The sequence below is a fragment of the Cyrtonyx montezumae genome, unplaced genomic scaffold (genome assembly GCF_038088225.1).
Source record: "Cyrtonyx montezumae isolate F1298 unplaced genomic scaffold, pur_monq_1.0 scaffold_0, whole genome shotgun sequence".
In the NCBI taxonomy this organism is placed as follows: domain Eukaryota; kingdom Metazoa; phylum Chordata; class Aves; order Galliformes; family Odontophoridae; genus Cyrtonyx; species Cyrtonyx montezumae.
Window position 1 is genome coordinate 55,716,215 of NW_027071824.1, and position 21,153 is coordinate 55,737,367.

A 21,153-nucleotide genomic window follows, 5' to 3' on the forward strand; every position below is an offset into this window, starting at 1 on the left:
CCCCGGGCGCGCCCCCGAGGGGTCAGAGGGCGGGCGCGCACGGGGAGCAGGGGGGGTGTGTCCGCGTCGCGGTGACGTCACCACCCGCTTAACCAATGGTCGTTCGGGAGCGGGGAGCCGACAGCCAATGGGAGGCGGGGCGGGTCCGTGAGTGGCATTAAGGGCGGGCTCGGCCGGGGCTGGGGGAGAAATGAAGTTGTGCTAAAAGGCTTTTAGCCGGAAAAGAAGTTATTAGGGCATTTCTCAGTCGCAATTAGGGCTTCTTCATTAAGCCCACCCCCACCCAGTATGTGAGAGGGAGAGCCGGGCAGCCGATAAAGGGGCGGGAGGCGGCAGCTCCCGGCTGCCCGCCGGCGTGGGGAGCCGCGACGGGCACCGACCGCGCCCCCGCTATTAATGAGCCAATTAAAGAGGGGTCCGCACCCCGGCACGGCTCGCTGCGGGCTGCCCTGCGCGGGAACACCAGGTAGGTGCAGGGGGCCCGGCCTCGGTGGGGGGGGTGGAATAGGGGGTGTAAGCACAAAGAGGTGAGAAGCGAGGAGCGAGGCTGGGCTGCTCCCTCCGCGAGTGGGAGGAAATAGCGGCCAAACCCCGAAAGTGGCTGGAAAAACGCGAGAGGAAACTGCTGTGGCAGGGCTGCGGTCGGCAGTGCGTCCCGGCTCCGGGAGGGGAGCGACGGGGGCACCGGGGATTAATGCAACAAACGGAAAATCTGCTAAATAAACAAGCAACAAAAGTAGTGAAGCGCACCTGGGCTAAGTTTTAAAAGAATGTGTTATTCATAATTTGTGGAGGCTCTGAGAAGCGGTGTGCTCACCCAGCGCTGCTCTTCTTCCCGCAGCCGCTCCTACGAAGCCGCCCTCGGAGGCCCCGTTCCGGCCGCGGATCACGGGAGGACCGGGATTACCATGATCCATTTCGAGAAGAGGCACTGTCCGCGATGAGCAAAGGCCCGAAACATCTCGTTTGGCTGTGTCTTCGTGCCACGGGCTTGTAGGTTGTTTTTTTTTATTTTTTTTATTTTTTCGTTTTTTGTGTGTGTGTTTCTCCTGCAGTTGCTTGGAGCCCCTGAGCTGCACTGGATAAAAGCCTTTCCATCCCAAGTGACTTTGCAGAGAATATTCGTTCTTTCGAAGGACACCACTCAGCCCTTCGCCGCTTTGTTCGGTTTCACCGGAAGGTTTCTCTGGGCGGCGGCCGTGCTCCCGCCCGATGCTCCGGGACATGAACGGCAACTGAGCGCTCCCTTCCCACCTTTGGATGAAGCTCTGGAGGTTAAATTGTAGGAAGGAAGGGGGAAAAAAACACGATGAAAGAGAAGTCCAAAAATGCTGCCCGGACTAGACGGGAGAAAGAAAACAGCGAATTTTATGAACTGGCTAAATTATTGCCCCTGCCCTCGGCCATCACCTCCCAGCTGGACAAAGCATCCATAATCAGGCTCACCACCAGCTACCTCAAGATGCGGGTGGTTTTCCCAGAAGGTAGGTGGGATGCTCTCCCCTGCGCCCCGCTTCTCATCCAGGTGCCGCTTGGGCCGGGCTCTGGGGATCGGGTGCGCTCTGCTGCCACTTCTCCCTCCCGTGAACGTTGTCGCTCCGTTCGTACGAGGGTTCTGTCAACACAGAGCCAACAGGACGTGCTCCGTTCTCGTCCATATGATGGGCATCACCGCAAGGCAAAAGGGGGGCGATCCCCCCATTTATAGCTGTACGCGGGGGAGCTAATATATGGGCAAATATTTACATAAGTCTATGCAAAGTCCTAAAGCCTTAGGTGCTGCGTACAGGTATATAGGGCGTGCTCCCACAGCACATGAGCCAAGCACAACGTATCGCATTATAAACCCGGTATGTCCCGACCTGGGGATTTCTGGGGCTGTCTAAGGGTGTCAATCGACCTCGGGAATTTTTCACAAAATTATCATACTCGGACGCATCTGAGCCCCATAACGATGCGAGCAGAGTGCCTGCAGCGAACTTCACTTTGACTCTCGCTGGGCAGAGCCGGGCTTCGCGACCTCAGTCCCAGCTGCTCTCGGTGGGACGGGGCACTGAGCCGCCTCATGGAGCCCCTGGAAGGGCTCCAGAGAGAGCAGAGAGCGTGTTAAAGGGCCAGGGTGAAGTTCTGCTCCGCTTTCAGTCTGTCGCTTCTGTGAGATGTAGGGGAAAAAAATGGTTTAAAACGACTCGCGTAGCTTTTATTTAAATCGAGATGTTCTCTGCCTGGAAAAAAGTAGTAGTGAGAAAGAAGATTGAGGGAGGTCTGGCTTTTTTTTTTTTTTTATGATTTATCTATAAGCAAAGTTAATCTTTCGTTGAAATGTACGGATATTTAAGAATCCCGATAATACGGATTTTGCGTTTGCTTCGATTCCATCAGTAGTGTTTTGCGAACCCAGAGCGGGGCCTGTCCTGGTTTGTTCTGTTTGTTTGTTTTGCTTTAAACCTCTTTCAGACCGGGAAGGAGCGGTCTTAACTCGACTTTTTAAAGGTAAATATTCAGTCGGGCCTGGAGGCGGCCCCCTCCCCCCCTCAGCTCTGTGTGAGTACACAGAGCCAAAGCCATAGCAGTCATTTCCAACCTAGTGTATCCTGCAATCGCTTCTTTAAGCTGCGGTCGGTGTCTCTGATTAACTGAGAACTAAAGAGTGGGATAAGTGGAAGATGTTAACACCTGAAGCCTTAAAAAAAAAAAAAGTTAAAACTCTTGAAACCACGTTGCCGTTCTGTGAGATCTGTCCGCGAGGAAACTGAGCTGTCCTTTAATACTGTCAGCGCACACTCTGTAAAAAGAAAGCTACGGCCAACTCTGCTACCCGCGATGTTCCTAAAAGGATTATTAGCGGCGATCTGTCAGCTCCCGCCGTCTCAGCGGGCCGCCGTCCTGCGTGATTCCGAGCGGCTCTCGGCAATTACCGCCGCCGATGCAGCGGGGGCCGTTTGATCAGACGAAGCATATGGTGTTGCTTGTAGGCTGCGAGTAATCACGGGAGGAGAAGAATGGCCGGGCCCCGTCCCGGGCGGCAGCGCGGGATGCCTCAATGCCCCGGGGAGCCGTGCGGTGGGGGGAGCGGGGCCGGGGCCGGCAGCTGCGGCTTCGAGCCGGGAGGTGGAGAGCGGCGGCGGGACCTCCGCGGCCTCGCTACGGGGGAGCTGCGAATGGAAAGAAGTGGGGGCCGAGGGGGTGGCCCCGCGATGCTATCCGTGCTGGGGGGGTCGGAGTGATTCCGCAGGCACTTGCCAGTATCTGGGAGGCCCGTCGGGGGCACGTAGAGGCGGCCAGAGCCTGCGGAAGGCGGTAGATGTGGTGATAGGGGACGTTCTGTGGTTTTAACCCGAGGAGGGCAGAGATGCGAGCTCTGGGGTGCAGCCCGGAGCTCACCGAGAGCGGAGGAGCGTAGGTTCGGCCGAGCAGTGCGGCTCCCCGACGGCTCGGCCGGAGCTTCCCTGCACGGGGCCTGATTTGGAAACGGTGGGGATAAATATATAGAACGACGTAAACTCGTCGCCGGAGGAAGAATCAGTAGGCGTCCGTCTGTGCGTCTGCACATCTGAGGGGCTCCTATGCAGAAAGGAGGAGGGTGTGGACGCCAGGGTCGCTGCGAAAACTGGAGATCTGGAGATTTCTGCCAGGGAAATGCCCGCAGAGCCACGCAGCCGCTCAGCACCGTTTGGTTTCCGTTTCACGGTTTGGATGCAAAGCGGTGGCACCGGCTGAGAGTGTGGGTCTGAGGGAGAGCACTGCAGAGTTTCTGCTGCGTCTCCGCGTTTCTCTCCATGGAGCGAAACACCTGGCTCGGACCCGGCACGCCGTTCCCCAGCCCCAAACCTCCCGAGGAAACTGGCAAAGAAGAAATGAGCCCGGTGGCTGCTGCCTGGCACGGGCCGGCTGCTGAATCTCCTCTGGCTAGGGAGGAGAGAGCCCGTTTGTTTGGGGTAGGCTTTGGGGAAAAATGATGTTGAGAAGAACTGTTAGATGAGAACAGTGGAAAGAGCTTGCTTTATTGAAGGGTGGAGGAAAAAAAAGAAAAGAGAGAGAGAGAATGAGGAAAAAGATAAATACCTTCCTAATAAATTCAGCCCTGTATGTTCATGGGAGGAAAAAAAAATCCCTGAAATTTCAATGCAACAGCGACGGCAACGAACGTAGCCTCAAAATCTGATGGAAATAAATCCAGGGGCGAAAATAATTTTCTTTATCTTAAGATGAGATTCCTATAGGCAGAGGGGTAATACCTAGCTGGCCCTTGACAGTGTCCAAAAGTCAAGGAGGGAAAAAAAAGGAAAAAAAAAAAGGTGATGCTATGTATACATATATATTTAATTAAGGTATATTTCCAGGGTCTTGTTTTCCTCACCCGAACAAACAGGGAAGGACTGTTTGCTTTTCTGTCTTATGAAGACGGATCGCTCCCACGCAGAGCGTTCTCCTTCCCAGACAAAAGCAGCGGCCGCGTTTACGTAAACTTTCGCCCAACATTTCTATATTGAATCTCTTTATCTTGTTTTATTTTAAGGGGGGAGGGGAGGGGAGACGAGCAGGAAAAGAAAATCCGTTTCCCACGTGGATAGGTGATTTAATGCTGTTTTTCTTGCTGCTAAGGGAAACGATTGAGCATTGGGTTTCAGCGGTGATTTTCGTGCAGAAGTTTTTCTCATTTAAGCCGCAGTTTACTTTGCCCGGTATCTCTCTGTGCTTAAGTCGAGTTTTGATGTGAACTTAAAAGTGCAGAACTGAACTCTTAGCATGAGAGCTGACAAAGGCACTTTTACGGGTGGGTACAATCAGGTTTTCTTTCCCTTCGTAGGGCTGCGTTCGTGCTGAAGGACGTTTTCAACTTGTGTGTAAATAGCGCAAACGCTTTCCTTCGCTGTTTTTGAGCTTGCGTCTTTCCTAAAACCCAGAAGTACGTAGCACTGGAAAATAACTTTTTTTTTTTTCTCCCCCTCCGCTGTGGGCACGGCTCCGTTTGTTTGCATATCGGAGAGCACCTCCATTACCCTGTGTGTGTGTGTGTGTGTGTGTGTGTGTGCCGAAACTCCGCGATTTCTCTCTCCTCTCCGGTGCTGCGAATCGCTGCCACTCGCACGGCCGCTCCCCCACCAGGGCCGTTTGTTCAGGCGGCAGAACCCTGCCTCCCTCTCACTGTTATTTTTCTAAAGGAAGCGGGACGCTCGCTTCTATCCGCTTCAAACGAACGCATCTGATTTACCGAGATAATAAATCTTGACGAAACCTCGCTAATGGCATCCACAGGCATGAGCAGCCTTTTTTTTTTTTTTCCTTTTTTTAAACGCCGCTGCTTCTGTTCCATCTGAACCTTCCGACGGCGCCTCGCTCCCTCACGGAAGCCTCATTTGGCAGAGATTTGGAGTTATCATTAACCACCGCCTGTTAAATTAAGTGAGAAATCGGCCCTGCTGGGCGGTGGGATAACGCGGGCTGCTGAATGATACCGTTCCTAGAGGCAGCCTGGCTGCGAGATGCCCCTCCGCCTTTGCGGGGGGACACCGAGCCGGGACGCCCCGAGGTCTCCCCGGTGCCGGAGGCGGCCTCCCCGGGGGACCCCGAAGCTTGAATCCCCCATGCGTGAGGTTTGGGCTGGGCTCTGCGCTGAGTGTTTTTCGAAGTGAAGCGGCCGATGGTTCTGCCGCTGTTTCCTCCACAGCGAATTCGGATCGTGCTGAGGTTCGGGTAATGGTGGTAGCCGCTTGGAAACGCTGGCAAATCAGCGCCAAGAAGATAAGAGCTCGCGTCTCCTGTTCTCTCCCCCACCCCTCCTTCTCCCCCCATCCTCCCCCCGCTCAATTAACAGACAAAGGAGGCTGTCGAGGTTGGGGTCGGGGTTGCGTTGTGGATGCTCACGGAGGGACTGGGGACCCGCAGATCCGCGGGACTGCCCGCACCTCTCGGAGCCCTTCGACGCTGCGTCCCGGCCCAATAAGCAGTGACAGAGCTCTGTCCCGCTTGCTTGGGACGTAGGGGCATTCGGCAACGATATCGCGATGCCAACCGGTGCCTCCATTGGCTGCTGCCATGAGGGCTCGGAGCGACCCAGCGGGGCGGGGAAGCAGTGCCCCAGCGGCACGGAGCTGCGGCGTTGGCCGTGGGTCCGTCCGTGGGAGGCGGCGTGCCCAGGGCTGGGCGGGATGCTCACGTTGGAGGGGGGGTTGGGTGGGGGGAGGGGAAACGCTTCCACCGGGCTGCTCCGTGCCGTCCTCCCACCGAAGAGAACGAGGAGATTTTTGCCACTTTTCTCAGTTTTCAACGTGGGAATGCGGAGATTTCCCCGGACAAGTGCTGAAAAAGCGATGACTCAGCACTCGGGAGCCGAACGGCACCGGCAGCGTAGTTCAGCGCAGTTTGAGCGCAGTCTCAGAGTTGTTTGCAAACTGAGCCAAGCATGGCTCTTATTACCGTGGCTATTTTGTTTTGTCATTTATTTCTTTATTTCTCTTTCATTTTCTCTCTCTCTCTCCCTCCCTCTCTCCCCCCGCGCTCTAACGGTGGACATCTTCTAGGTCGAATTGTTTACTTTCTCAGGAAAAAAGAAATCCTCGAGTGGAGGATGTTGTTAGATAGGAGCCTATAATCTATATCTTGTTGAGAGTATAAAACTCATTCTGAAAGAAAAGCTCGATCCATTTATTTTTGCTGCTCGCAATAACACAGCTGGATGATGCCTTGAGCTTGCGCTGCACGATTGCTCATCATTCATTCGCCAAGAACCGGCCTAAATGGTGCCTGTGGGATTAGGTCAATTTTAGTGGATCTACTTCGCCTCATTTGGTTACTAATTGGTTTCTTGTTTTATAAATCGAAATCTCATTTTCAGGAAATTACAAAGCCCATGCAGCCAGTCCATTGAGGTAATCCATGGGTCGGGAGTATTTAAATGGAAATGGTTCGACAATGCATCAAGTAAAACTTCGCCTCCGTTGCCACATGAAATGCGAGCTCGCGAGCTCCTTAGATCCATAATAGATACGTCGCTTCTAAGGCTACTTATGTAAATATGATAAACCGGACCCCGGCGGGGGAGGGAAGAAAGCAATTTTTATCTACAAAGGTTAATGTGGCATATCTTGGAAATCTTCCAAAATAGATTATGTTTTGCTTTATCTTCGGCCACTTTAGCTGGGAAAATCCTTTGCCTAAAAACGGTTTAGTTATCCTTTCCCGCACAAAGCTGCTTGTTTCTATTCCAAAGCCTTTATTCCGTTGGCTCTCCAAATTACAAGAGAATCTTTAGATCTTGTTTCCAGCGTAATCCTGAAGCAAAAGGGAGAGCTGATTTCCTCGTTTTGTTTTAAATACACAGTCAAAGGATTTGAGGAATTTTCTGCGGTAGGTCAAGTGCAAGATAGCTCAGTTTGCTCCCCCGATAAAAGGAAATTGGATGTTAAGGCGAACGGACGGGGCAAAAATAATAAAAAGGGAATAGTAACGGCGGAGTTTTCTCATATAATCTCTAAAGACAGTATTTAAGGGGCGTCGGGAGAGCCCGCCGATATGGTCTTGTCAGGGAAGAGAAGTAGTCTGAAACATCTGGGAAATGCGAAGCGTCTCGAGTGTTAGGGTTGCCAGAAGCTAGCTCAGGTAGACGAGTAAAAACCGTTTCATTATGAAACATTAACTGCCGCGGCCAAACAGCGTGAGATTTCCACCCGAAGCATAAAGAAGAGCTCAGTGCTCCGTGAAGAACGGCGTTCCCGAAAGAAGTTAACCTGTAATGTCGATGAGCTGTTCATTAACCCGCAGAGGTCGGGTTGTTTTCCCTTTCAGAAGGAGAGTAATTAGAAGCCGTAAACCTAGATTAATAAACAACTTAAATCCTAGGCGAGGAGCGTAGCTTTAGCCCAGAACGGGGAAACTGCTATTCAGATTTCTCTTCGAGTGGGGGAAGCCCACAATGAGTGGCCTCGACAGGGCGTCCCGGAGCGTGGGGGAAGCAAAGATACTGCGGTTTCTCTTCTCCCTTTCCCTGGAAGCCGTGCGAGATGTGTCAGCTCCTGACTGGCTTCGGAACGGGGGGGTGGGGTGGGGTCCCTGGTGGGGGATAGATGTGCCCGGGGCAGCCCCGTTGGGGATGGCGGCAAAGCGAGGGCACTTCGGGGGAGGGAGGAGAGGCCGGGAGCTGGGTACAAGATCACCGGGTCCCCGTTAATTGGCGCGGAGGAATTATTGGGAAGGACTCGATCTCCCGCTGGCTCTCGGCTCGGGGTGCACGTGGGCAGGGACCAGGACGCAGGGATGCTGCTGGCTTTTGAGGGCCGTGGGTTAAGACGAAGGGGGAAGCGGTGAGAAGGTGGGTGAGGAAGGGGCCGCTCGTGGTGCCCTCTCCGTGTGCCTCTCTCGGGTGTAGAGCGGAGGTGAAGGTGCTCGATACCAAAGGGATGCCCGCTCTGCCCGCTGCCCCTTCGTGTGGAAATCCCCGGAGAGAGGGGTTTCCCCTTCCCGAGCCCGAGCTATAGAGGCAGACCTTTCCTTCTCCGTCCGTCAATCAGCGTTTCTGTTTGTTTGTTTCCTTCTTGCTTGATCCGTATTTAATGGCGTAAGCTTAAAACGTTTTAAATGCCCCGTTTATAACGATTTCGGCAACAGCATTGTTAAAAAGCATTGACCATAAATAGATCTACTCCGGCCGAGTAATTTTCCTGTGGCTCCTATTCCTCCTCACTTTGCATAAAACGGACGGAGTCTGAAGCACGGGGCATGTCCAGGGAGGTCCGTTCAGGGGGGGGTGAGGGGGGTTGGGAGGCAGCACACGCCCCTGGGCGCTCCCTTAAACGCTCCATGCAGCCAAGGGCCGCCCCGAGGGCCCACTTTCTCGGGCACGCCGCTTCGCCCAGGTTTTGGGAACGAACTTAACGAACTCGTTAACTAAAAATAGGTGTTTATCTCCCACGTGAGTTAGATTTAAAAATAAAAATAAAAACAAATAAATCCACCAAAGGGGCTATTCTGTGCAAGGAAATCACGTCGTCGTTTTTCAGCTGTTGTGACTATACCTGTTTGAGAACGAGCCCAAACAAAAATATAAGAAAAATAAACAAATAAATAAATAGGAAAAAAAAGTTCACTCCAGCAGGCCGACAGGAGTTTGGCAACTCTTCATTTTCCTTTCTGTGTGTGTCCTAACTGAACAGGACTGGGAGAAGCCTGGGGCCACTCCAGCCGCACCAGCCCGCTGGATAACGTCGGACGGGAGCTGGGATCTCACCTTTTGCAGGTATCGCTCTGGAAACGACAGCCACGCAGCATTAACGATTCAATAAATCAGTCCCTCTTCTGAGCCTTTACTTGCCACCGTGACTAATTTTTAATCGTCCATGTGTTTAATTAAAAAAAAAAAAAAAGTAAAAAAAAAAGTGGAAGGGGTGGGACGGGACGGACGGACTCCTTTGCACAAACGCAGTTCAGGTAGAGGAGGGAATATCAAAGTTACTGTATCCGTGGTTTGTGTGTGGGGGGGTTGGGATTGTGCGGGCTGCGACACTTCCTTAATAGATAAGGGTCTCTTCTGCTCCCTCTGCTCCCAGCAGCCCTATTTCTGTCTTCTGAAACGCGCCACACAAATCGTCCCGTCCCACACAGACGTTATTCACACCGCGAGGAGGCTTACGTTCCCCTCGCTTGCTTAAGAGCGGCTAACTTCCCGGGGAGTTAGAAATGGGGTGGCAGCGCTCGGAAAATCTCGGGTGGGTATAGTCGCAGTGGGAATTCTGCGGGCTGTGGGGTCACAGCTATAGAGGATGCCTAGGGCTCCGTTTCCTTTCAGCTTTCTGAGTAGTCACAGCCTGAAAGGGAATACGTCTTATCTAGAATAACCCCCTGGAGGACGGTACTTTATGTGTCGGTCTGTCTGTGTCCATCTCTCTGTCTGTTGCTCCCTCTGCCGACCCCTTCCCCAGACCCTGGACGGTTTCATATTCGTGGTGGCTCCGGATGGGAAGATCATGTACATCTCGGAGACCGCCTCGGTGCACCTGGGCCTGTCGCAGGTAGGCAGGGGGCTGGAGCGGGAGGGGCGTGCGGGGGGGCATCGGCGACGAGCGCTCCCCTTCCTTTTCTCCCCCCTCTTCCTCCTCCTCCTCTCTCACAGGTAGAGTTGACCGGCAACAGCATTTACGAGTACATCCACCCCGCCGACCACGACGAGATGACGGCAGTTCTTACGGCCCACCAGCCCTACCACTCCCACTTTGTGCAGGGTAAATCGTGTCCCCCATACATCCCACCGTCCCCCGTGGATGTGGACCCTCTCACCGCCTCTCTGCCTCCCCTCTCCTCAGAGTACGAGATCGAGCGGTCCTTTTTCCTCCGGATGAAATGCGTACTGGCCAAGAGGAACGCGGGGCTGACCTGCGGGGGCTATAAGGTGGGTGCGGGGGGCACGGCCCCGCCACGACCTCCCGGTGGTGGACGGGGATTGAGCTCCCGGGGCTGGCCCGGCTTGGCACTCTTTCATGTGGCACTGATTAGCTCTTGCTCCAGGGGCAGCTCTCCAACGAGGGCTCGGCTGTTTCCCATTGCTCCGCGAGGGGCTCCGGGCCGGGCACAGCCTCCGCTGCTCTCCGACCTTGACGCTGGAGACGCTGAGACACGGTGTAGAGCAGAGTAAGGAAATCTGTTGGAATAGTTCCAGGAAGAGACGCTTAAAATAGACAAATGAAGTTGGAAGTGCACAGCAGACATAGTACGTGGAGGAAACGTACCTGAATCTATGCCTGAGGATGCATTCTGAATCATGTCTGCCTCTGTTTGTGTAATAGATACATCTTATCCATGTGACACACGCACACATGTAAAATCTCTCACACGCATCCACTCTTCATTACAGAGCTGTAACAGCCTTGGCACTTCCTCGTCTTCCCTTTGGAGAAGAATCATAAAAGCGTAGTTAGGAGGTGGTCCAAAAACCACTTAAGTCAGTGGAGAAAAAAAAAAAAAAAAAAAAAGAAAAGAAAATCTTGTTGACTTTAACGGGCCTTAGTTGAGAGTTGAAGTTCCGTATGAAAAAAAACCACATCCCAACCCAAGGGAAAGCAGAGAGAGGGGGGTGGGGCCGCGGGCGGCGAAGTTCACAGCCCTCACGCCCCTTGCCCAGCCGCTGTGTGTCTCTGCAGGTCATCCACTGCAGCGGGTACCTGAAGATCCGCCAGTACAGTTTAGACATGTCCCCTTTCGACGGCTGCTACCAAAACGTCGGTTTGGTTGCCGTGGGCCACTCGCTGCCGCCCAGCGCCGTGACAGAGATCAAGCTGCACAGCAACATGTTCATGTTTCGGGCTAGCCTGGACATGAAGCTCATCTTCCTAGACTCCAGGTAGCGCCGAGGCTGCCGCCAAATCGATTCCTCGCCCCTTTCCCCATCCCCCACTCCTCCTATCCTCCCCCTAACTGATGTTGGCTGCTGTGTCCTTGCAGGGTGGCAGAACTTACCGGGTACGAGCCCCAGGACTTGATCGAAAAGACCCTTTACCACCACGTGCACGGCTGTGACACCTTCCACCTGCGATGCGCTCATCACTTATGTAAGGATCTGCGCTCAGAGAACCTCACGTTGCCTTCTCCCTCCTCTATAGGAGGTTGGCTGTATAAGGCTTTTGGCTGTATAAGGGTCCACCTCTGGGCTGGGGAGAAAAGGGGGCAGAGGCACAAAACCTGGGCGTTCAGTTCGCTTTGAATCCAGCTTAGGAAAAAGCCTTTTTTCTTGCACCACTGGCAATGCAATTGAAACACTTCTGTTCTTCTGTCAAGTCTCACAAATCTTATCTGCGTGGCTAAATTTGCTGCAGCGGTGAGCCTGCTTCAGAGAGCGGCTCTTTATTCTATTTTGATATCAAGATGACATTAATACATAGATGTATAAAAAGGATATTAATTTCCGGTAAGTTTCCTTAAGGGGAACGTCAAGAGGAGAGATAAAAACCCAAAGCCACATTGAGAGAATTCAATCTCCACTACGGTATGGTTGGGTGGGGGGGTTCCCCCTCCCCACACCCGCTGCGTTTGCCCTCTTTCTCCTCGAAAAGCCTTTGAGATGGAGGAGGGGATGCCCGGGGCCACCCTTCCCTCATCCCTTTGCCACCCTCGGCGCTCCGCAGCCCTCCTGAGCCCTTCTCTCCCCTCTCTGTCCCTCAGTGCTGGTGAAGGGCCAGGTGACCACCAAGTACTACCGCTTCCTGGCCAAGCACGGCGGCTGGGTGTGGGTGCAGAGCTATGCCACCATCGTGCACAACAGCCGCTCGTCGCGCCCGCACTGCATCGTCAGCGTCAACTACGTCCTTACGTAAGTGCCCTCCTCGGGATGCGCCCGGAGAGGCAGGGGGGGATGGGGGGGGGAAGGGGGCACCTGTCGCGGCCTTCGGCCCCGATCCCTGACGGCTCTGGGGAGGTTGCATTGCACACACTGAGCAAGGCGCTTACATCTAGATGAAGGCTTTCCCGGACTCTTCCCTTTCCGGAACAGAGATTTAGAGGTTTGGTACCCGCATATTTTCTTGCTCCCTTTTTTATTTTTTTTATTTTTATAGTTTAAAACCAGCCAGCATTAAATAAAATTTAACGCAGCGTAAAAAAAAAATAATAACCCCCAAAAAAGCTTTTCACGTACGGAGTTATTTATACTCAACAAACAGGACATCTGTTTTTCTTTTCAAAAATCTGGGGTTTGAAGTTCTTAATTTCATCCAGAGTCTCTATCAAAGCTCCGAGGTTTCTTTTTTGTTCTTGGAGAGCGATCCTTTCAGAGAACCACAAAGAAAGTTGGTGACCAGAAGGGTCAGCAAAACTTAAAAAATCAAGATAGAATAGAATTAAGAGGGGGAAAAAAATAAAATCAGTGTGATTGCTTAGATTTCGCCTAACTCAACGTATCCCCGAGTGTCTGGGGTTCCCCAGGCGGGGCTCCGGCTGTGCTGCTTGCATCGAGGCACTCAGGCCCGGGGTGGGGGATCGTTTATCTCTGAAGCATTTAACCGTGCGCTCCGCAGCATCTCTTCTGGTCTCAACCGCATCGGGATGCAGGGGCGAGCGGGTGGGCTTTCCCAGAGCTGCGGCAGAGGCATCGCAGTGATGCTTCCTCTCTCGGGTCCACGCACGCACAGGTGGCGATCGGTTAGGTGACCCAGCTTAAGACGCGCTCCCCGAAATGCAGCGGCTCCTTACATTAAGTCTGAGCACCTGCACGAGGAGCTGCAGGGCAAGAGCCGAAAACCTAAAAGCGGCTGACGTGCTGGGTTGGCTCTCCACCAGCAATTCGACGTGCTTTTCCATGAGCACCTGAGATCAGCGGTCATTTCCCTTTCCTTTATTAGCGGCAGAGCGAACGTAAACTCCTTTCTCCTCACGCTGAGCGGCTCGGGGCAGCTGGGGGGGCACAGCTGCAGCGCTCCGAGGGGCAGAACTCCTCTCTCCTCCGCCTTCCTGGGGAGGCTGTGGACACAGGGCTGGGCTCGGGGCGAGCTGCGGGGCAGATGGATGCACCGAAATAGAGCGTCTCCTCTGCCCCGACCGACTTCCCGTCCTTTGGCTGGTCTTTTTATTTTTGTGCGTGTACGCGGGTTTTAGAAGCAAGGTTATATTTAGAGATGTTTTCAGCCAGGGTGACTTGTGGGAGGGCTGTGGTGTGCTCTGCCGACCTTCCCCTCCGAGCAGCTTCGGAGCGAGGCTGCTTCTTATTGACTTGAATGCGGGGAGAGGGCAGAGCTTGAGCCCATCAAGATGCGTGGCTGCAGCCATTAGGGGCTGCAGGGGCACCCCGTCTGCACGGAACCCCAACTTCTGTAGTGCAGGTGGGTCGAGGTCTTACCCACTATGATCATCTCTTCACTGGGGCTGTCCTGCAGCAAGGCTGAGCACAGGTCCTGTAGTGTTCAAAGTCTGCATGTGGTTAAGGCACTTAACAACGTAAATTTTCTGTCTCCTTAAGGACGATAGTGGCTCATCCTGGCAGCCCAGGTGTGAGAGGTGCGTGGGTGCAGCTTTTGGCACAGCCCCTCACGGTCAGCTGGACAGGCAGAAAAGAAAGATGAACCTCTGCACTTTGTCCTCTGTTTATGGGAACTGGAGAGGGAGAGTTTGGAAATGGCAGAGAGTTGTGCATGGGATTGCAGGAAAGGTGAAAGGTGGGATGCCTCTCGCCATGGGTTCCTTTGAAAATAGGAAATGCTGATGTTCAGCAAACTTGAGTGAACATACCAAAAGGGCCATTAGCTTTGGGTGGCACTGGACACGTTCTTGAGAGCACTGAAGAGGCAGCTGTCTGTCCCCTGGCATGGTGTCCTTCACTCGGGCAATGTTCTGCAAGAGGTTCATCTGCTCATGGCAGAAGGAGCTTTCTCTCATTCTGGGAGGGATGTGATGTTTCAGGCAGAAGTGAATAGATGCTGGATGGTACAGGAGCCTGCCTGGTCTGGGGGACCTGTGCCAGTGTAAGCTGAGAGGCAGTGCCTTGCCTTGGAGCTTCCCTGAGCAATGTGTGGGAGGAAAACAGGAAAAATGAGAAAGGGTTTATGTAGAAGGACTCCATTCCCAAACAGACATTCAATTAAGAAAATATAAAAGGGACCATTTCTATCTTCCATAAATCCTAAGTTTTGTGAAAGTGAATTCTAGAATTGAGAGCGAATGTTTTTAGTAAGTATACATACTGAACTGGATAGGTACAGTGGCAAGGGCATGTGAGCAACAAGAGGGAAGGTCTTTTTTTGTGTGTGTAGTCAGAGTGTGTAAAAAAATTAATGTAAATGACCTTTAAGGATTCCAGCATTTGCTCTTCTTTGTATTCTGCTTGGCATATTTGAGCACAGACACAGAATATCTGTTTCTTTTATTTGTTCTGTACACACTCTTGCCATATTATTGATTATTAGCTGCGCATGTTTATCACATAAAGGGACTGGAGTATGAGTCAATTAATAGAGAATGTAACCGCTGAAGTTAAGTTTATATTTAGATGGCAAACAACCTTCCTTTAAACAAATGGGTAAAGCAAAGTGCAAATCCTTTGACTTTTTGAGCGAGAACAAATATTATAATAATTTGTCCCTAGAGAAATCTAAGGAAGCTTTCCTATATACATTTCCTTGTTCCTTAGCTTTTGAAAGAATAACAATAGTGGTACCATGTAGTGATAAAACCATGTAGCAATAAAATGGATTAGGTATTTAATTATGACTAATCTATGTTGATGATATAGTACGTACAAGTTCCAGTTGCCTTCTTCACATTACACCGTGCATCTGGCTGATTAGAAGCACAAATTGAAGTATGCAATTTGTTTGAAAGATTATTTCACAAATAAATGCCATATTGATGAATGTTTTACATAATGATGTGGTAAATGCAATTTAGAATAAATTAACAGTTAATTGTATCTGCAGTCTTCATCTTTAAATTATTACTATTTATAGCTTTGTGTACTACCGGATTTAAAATATTTGCATCAGCGCTGTGATAGCATTCTGTGTGCTGAGCTGGACTTTGAAAACTCTCCTCCCTGGCATATTAAACAGGCTTGGGGAAGTAATGTTTCAGATGGAATTGTAGCTCTTCCAGTATTCTGGAACAACCACAATGAAATATTGCCATTACTTTTTTATAAGCATCCTCTTTTTTATCTATCTCTGGGACATCAGGTCTCACCTCTTTTGTTTCCTATTTTGTCAATAGGAGCATCCATATATTGTATTCCCCTACCTCCAGTCCCACTTTTTTAAGCATTTCTCTCAAACAGACTTGATTGGACATGCGGCAGAATCCTCTCCTCAGCCCAAGGTACATGACTTATCTCTCTCAGGTGTGTGATGGAATGTTTAGAATAGTGAATAATCTGGGGAAGTTACTACTTACAGAGGTAATTCTGCACACCTGCACTCACTTCTTTAGAGGAATGACTCATACAAGTAAGCATAGCTATCTACCTTTAGCACTTGAGATAAGGTATGCTGACTTTCACTAGGTATTTTTTTATTTTTACTTTTTTCCTTAAGTAGTTGTAAATAGCAGAAACAAATCTGACCAGCTACTTTTCCCTCGCATTTAATGGAAATTAATGGAAGTTAATGGAAATTTTGTCACTTCCTTAACTGTGCAGAGAACTGAATCCCACCTCATCTGTTCTGCCTGCAAAGCATTTTTTCCTAGGCCTAGAAAGCCTTCCATCACTGACATGATTTGATTAGCAAAGTAAATATATAATAGAATTGTTTTAGTCAGTCAAAATTCTCAAGGAGCATATGCCTCAAAGAAAAAAAAGCATGAAAGGATTCCGCTTGAACTATTCGACGCAATATTCTGTTTGTTCACCATAGTTTTTATTACAGACTTGTCTCCCTGGAACACTGTTTATATATTTCTTGCAAATAGGAGACAGGCTTTTCCAGGTGTCCACAATACGCTTCTGCAGTTCTTTGTTCGTGTAGGGGCTTTCTTAGCTACCATTTATTTAATTCGCTCCAAATTTCTATGCTTGTATTTAAACCAGCTGACGGTAATGGCCAAGGCACTAAAACTATGTGCCTGAGTCTGCAGCCGCTGCTTTTTTGAACCAAGTTTTATTTGCTAGAGTGAGGATTAAAGGACTGCAGCTCAGATCCACAGGAGAGAACAAAACAGTCATTAGTTCAAATTCATGCCTACTGATGGTCTCAGGCAGCGTGAAATTCAGGACTGCAAGGAACAATCTGTATTCCAAGAAAGAAATGTGACTTGAAATGCTTTCCACTTCATCCTTCTTCATTCAGTGTGCTGGCTGCTACAGACTTTGGAAACTTGCTGCTTCCAAATGCTGAATTACAGATCTTGTAAAATGATTGTCTGGGGGTGAGACATGTTGAGCAGCAGGTTTAGCAGCAATAGCTAGAGCATTTACTATCTCCAGCTGCCTGCCTTTACTCCACTGATGAATGTCCCAGGGCCTACTATGGAGATTCTTACTCTTAAAATGCCGCAGTTAATGGCTCAAGGTAAACAGCCACAGATTTCACTTTGCACAGAAGCACAGGACTGTACTGGAGCACAGGTGTTTCTGCTAGAGAGAATGTTTGCATGTTATCCTTGCTCTGCCCCTCAGCACCTTGAATGGCACAAGCAGCCCAGAGTACCCATATTCCTTTTGGGGTCAGTGCCAGTGGTCCTTATTTATACAAGGCACAGAGCTGGAGAGCACAGACTGTGGAACTTGGTTAAAGTCCATTACGTTGTGACAGGCTGAATGCAAGCAAGGCCATTGGGAGAATGACTGCTGGTTTTGCCATGTTACATTTATATCTAGTCTATAAATTGCATCAGTGGCTGTGCAGAAGAAGCAGGCCACACAGTTGAGTTGATTCCAAATGATTCTCTTCCACGTTATCATGGAACACAGGCGCAGTCTTGGTTTAGTGATGGGTCTTTGTAGATCAAGATAATGACTGGGCTTGATAATCTTTAAGTCTTTTCCAAACTGGATGATTCTATGATTCTGTTTTCCTGACAGTGCTCTGTACACAACTGAATGCAAACTGGCTCCCACTCTCCTAACAGCAGCAGCATGTTTCTTCATCAGGTTTACAATTTTACTAGCTCTGTTTCTGTTTCCTTAATCTGTTGCATGTTTGCTCTGTGCAGCATCTCTGTGCTGCTGATTCTCATGTTGTTTCACTGTAATTACCATGTGATGCAACAGGTGTGATAGGTTACTTAGCTGCTTCTGTAGTAGGCTCTTCTCTCTACCTTAAGGCACTCCTGCCTAGTTCTTACTCACACACACACAAACATGGCATTTAGAAATGTCATAAATTGTTAACAAATAAATCTCCTTTGTCCGTTCAACAGTGGCAAGTATCTGTTTAAAATCTAATTCTCCTTCCCTCACCTCTCTTTTGTACTTTACAGCATGGGCCAGGCTCCAGCACACATGTTCATACTCAGTAGGTTACTTCAGAGGCAGCCCCCTTACTTTGATGACACTATTTATGGAGGCAGGCATTGCTCTGCGTGAACAAGGGTACAGAGGCTTACCCCTCTGGAGGCTTGTGACGACTGCAGTCTGGAGTCAGTCCCATGATTTTAAACACACTTACACAATTTATCACTCTTGTGTTTTTTGTTTTTTTTTGTTGTTGTTGTCCACTTAGTGCAATTAAATAACAGGATTCCCAATTTACTGAATAACGTGAATACATGTGTTGTGGTTTAACACTGGCAGGCAGCTCAGCACCTCACAGCTGCCTTGCTCACCCTCCCCTGGTGGGGAGAGAATCAGAAAGGCAAAAGTATGAGAACTCAGGGGTTGAGACAAAGACAGTAGAGATAAAGGTGAAGTAAAAGCTGCACACACCAGCAAGGCAAAACAAGGAATCCATTCACTGTCTTCAATCAGCAGGCAGATGTGCAGCCACTTCCAGGGAAGTGGGGCTCATTGCAACTGGTGGTTTCTCAGGAAGGCAAACACCAGTGCTCTGAAGGTCCCTTTTCGTTCTTCTTTCCGTCTGATTTTATTTCTGAACAAACACCATATTGTACAGAATATCCCTTTGGTCAGTCTGTGTCAGTTGTATCAGCTGTGTCCCCTAGCTCCTTGGTGGATGGACACTATGAGAATTAGAAAAGATCCTGAAGCTGTTTAAGCGCTCCTCAGCAACAATTAAAACATCAGTGAGTTATCAGTATTATTCTCATCCTAAATCCAAAATACAGCACTGCCAGCTGCTAGGAAGAAAATTAACTCTACCCCAGATAAAACTGAAACAACATGGCTGGCTTTAAAAGTGCTTAGGCATAACTTTTAGTGCATGATTGTATGGTTGAGTACCCTGTTTTGAAATAAATAACTAAATAAAAACACAAAAAACAACAAACGTTAGGCGCACACTTAGAAACAAGAATATTTCTTGTCTTTACCAACTAGAGATGGCTGGAAGGCTGTGTTCGTTACTGCGTTGAATTGGGACTTAATGAAGAACAGCTGGAGTTTTTCAGCTACAAACCACTGTATAAATCTCGAGGGCAGCAATGTTGAAAATAACAGCTATTATCTGCTGAAGTTTCAGTGCAACTATGGAAACTCAAATGCCTGGTTAATTCAAGTCTGGCGATATCCCCTAGCATTGTGCAGCTACTTTGGCATCACCTACAGTGAACATCTTTAAAGTCATCCCCTTCTCATATCTGTGCTTTTGGTGAGAAAGCCAATCTAGAGAGCGTGCCCTGAAGGCAGCTTTGTTACAAGTAGCCTGTGGCTTTCAGTTCTCTCCATACAGTGTTTGGCAGCTTGTAGCTCAGATTGTTAGTACAGAAAACTCTGACTCGGGACATGGTTAATGGAAACCCACCCAAAGGCATTACACAGTTTTTCTCTTGCTGTTTCCAAAGACTGTTTTGTACACAGAACAAATAAACAATGTTTAATAACTGTTTCACAAGGCACAACCAACTAGAATATTTGCTCAAATAAAGGCTGCATATGGGGATAAATAACCTGCTATCTTTTTTATTGTTTTTTATTTTGCTAGCATTTACATCCAAACTGATGAATATTGTTCTTCCAAATAATTCTGTTGATTCTAAGTTGTCAGTAGGAGCGTTAAAGAAAAAGCATCATCTTTTGAAAGACAATCAATGTCCTTAGTGCTTTCTGTGAAAAACAGCAATGGGAGTGGAGGTGTAGCTTTGGTTCAAAGTAGATTGAATACCTACAGGTGTGTAATTTATCATGGGAGTATGCAATTAGGGCTTCCATTATATTATCTAACAAGTTCAAAGGAGCAGTAGGAGAGAAGATGTACGCCACCATTGGCATGGTTATGATATGCTGGATGATTTGCTGCAAATGTGCTACAGAAATTGTCACAAAAAGCACAATAAATATCATATATTATATCAAGCTGAATTTGTTGCACATATATAAATCAAAAGTATGGTTAGTTCAATGACAACTTACTTGAGTGTTGGTCCAAAGACCATTGTAGGTTGGTAGTGGAGCTAATCTGTATGTATGGTTGGATGTTTTCACAGAAGCATTGAGTAGCCTTGTCAGAGACTCTTCCAGGCACATAGAAACCTATGATAGATGTACATGTAAAGAAGTGAAAACAGAGTGGCTAAAACCAGCCATGGTCCCTCTGACTGTGACAAAGCAAGGACCAGGAGAACAAAGGTGCTAGCCAGACTGTTTTCTTAAGGTTGTAGATAAAGGCGAATTAAAAATCCTATTTTCTGAATTTGATTGTTGTGAATTTAGCATTAATTGTACAATATATGGTGGTTTAACTTACTCTGTGGTCCAGAGGGTCTAGGTAGTCAACCTAACAAAGGTTATCTTTGTATAAACTTTAACATTTAATAGACTCATTTCATAGAATTGTAGAACATTCTGAATAGGAAGGTACTGCCCAGGGGAGGCTGTTTCAGTACCTGATAACCCACAGTCAAGGAGCCTTTTCCTAATCCCTAGAGGAGTAAGGGATCTCAGCTGCTCCTCAAACATCCTGCCCTCCAGGCCTTAGGTTCATAGGTTCATAGGTTCATAAGGTTCTTTGTAGCCCTCCATTGAATGCTCTCTAACAATGACTTATATAATAGCACATAAAAATATGACGTATTTTGAGGAGATTGAATCAGTAATTAGCAGGAAAATAAATGAAATAGAATACTGTGAGTTACCTTACAGCCTTGTGATATCAGCTTTTCTGGCTGATTAAAAGCTTCAACACATTATACACGATATGTCTATCAAAGCTGAATCACCAAGACAGAGTGATATGAACAGAGCCCTAAACACAAATAAACAAATAATGTGGATGAGCTTAGGCTGCAGGAGAGGTTTGGAAACGAAAAAACAGGTAGATTAATTTGTAAGTAATAATAATAATAAAAACAAAACCCCATTCTTTTCAAATGCTAAGAAATACATATAATTCATTGCCCTCCTTTCTTCTGTTACCTTCAAGATTCAGTTGAAAAGCACTTCCTAATGTGTCGTGGTTACTTGCTTTGTAGGCAGAGAATGGCATGGAGGGGCAAAGTACTGTCCCTTGTCTAAAGCTGAGGGCCTCTAGACAAGTGAATTGGAAACACATTTGTTGTACAAAAATCTTGCTGCCTCTGAAGAAAGTGAAAGTCTTATGACAAGAAAGGACTAATATGGATCATGAACCGTCT

General features: G+C 49.0%; 1 protein-coding gene across 1 annotated transcript in view; it reads left to right on the forward strand.

Moving 5' to 3' along the window:
• Positions 1 to 1,091: 1,091 nt before the first annotated feature.
• Positions 1,092 to 21,153, forward strand: part of SIM1 (SIM bHLH transcription factor 1) — a 40,720-nt gene continuing 20,658 nt past the window's right edge. Inside the window, exons 1-8 of the mRNA XM_065735679.1 lie at positions 1,092 to 1,484; positions 9,153 to 9,235; positions 9,918 to 10,007; positions 10,109 to 10,217; positions 10,299 to 10,384; positions 11,133 to 11,332; positions 11,434 to 11,540; positions 12,151 to 12,298. Coding sequence (XP_065591751.1) covers positions 1,310 to 1,484; positions 9,153 to 9,235; positions 9,918 to 10,007; positions 10,109 to 10,217; positions 10,299 to 10,384; positions 11,133 to 11,332; positions 11,434 to 11,540; positions 12,151 to 12,298 — 998 coding nt within the window. The 5' untranslated portion in view covers positions 1,092 to 1,309. The remainder of the gene's footprint in view (positions 1,485 to 9,152; positions 9,236 to 9,917; positions 10,008 to 10,108; positions 10,218 to 10,298; positions 10,385 to 11,132; positions 11,333 to 11,433; positions 11,541 to 12,150; positions 12,299 to 21,153) is intronic.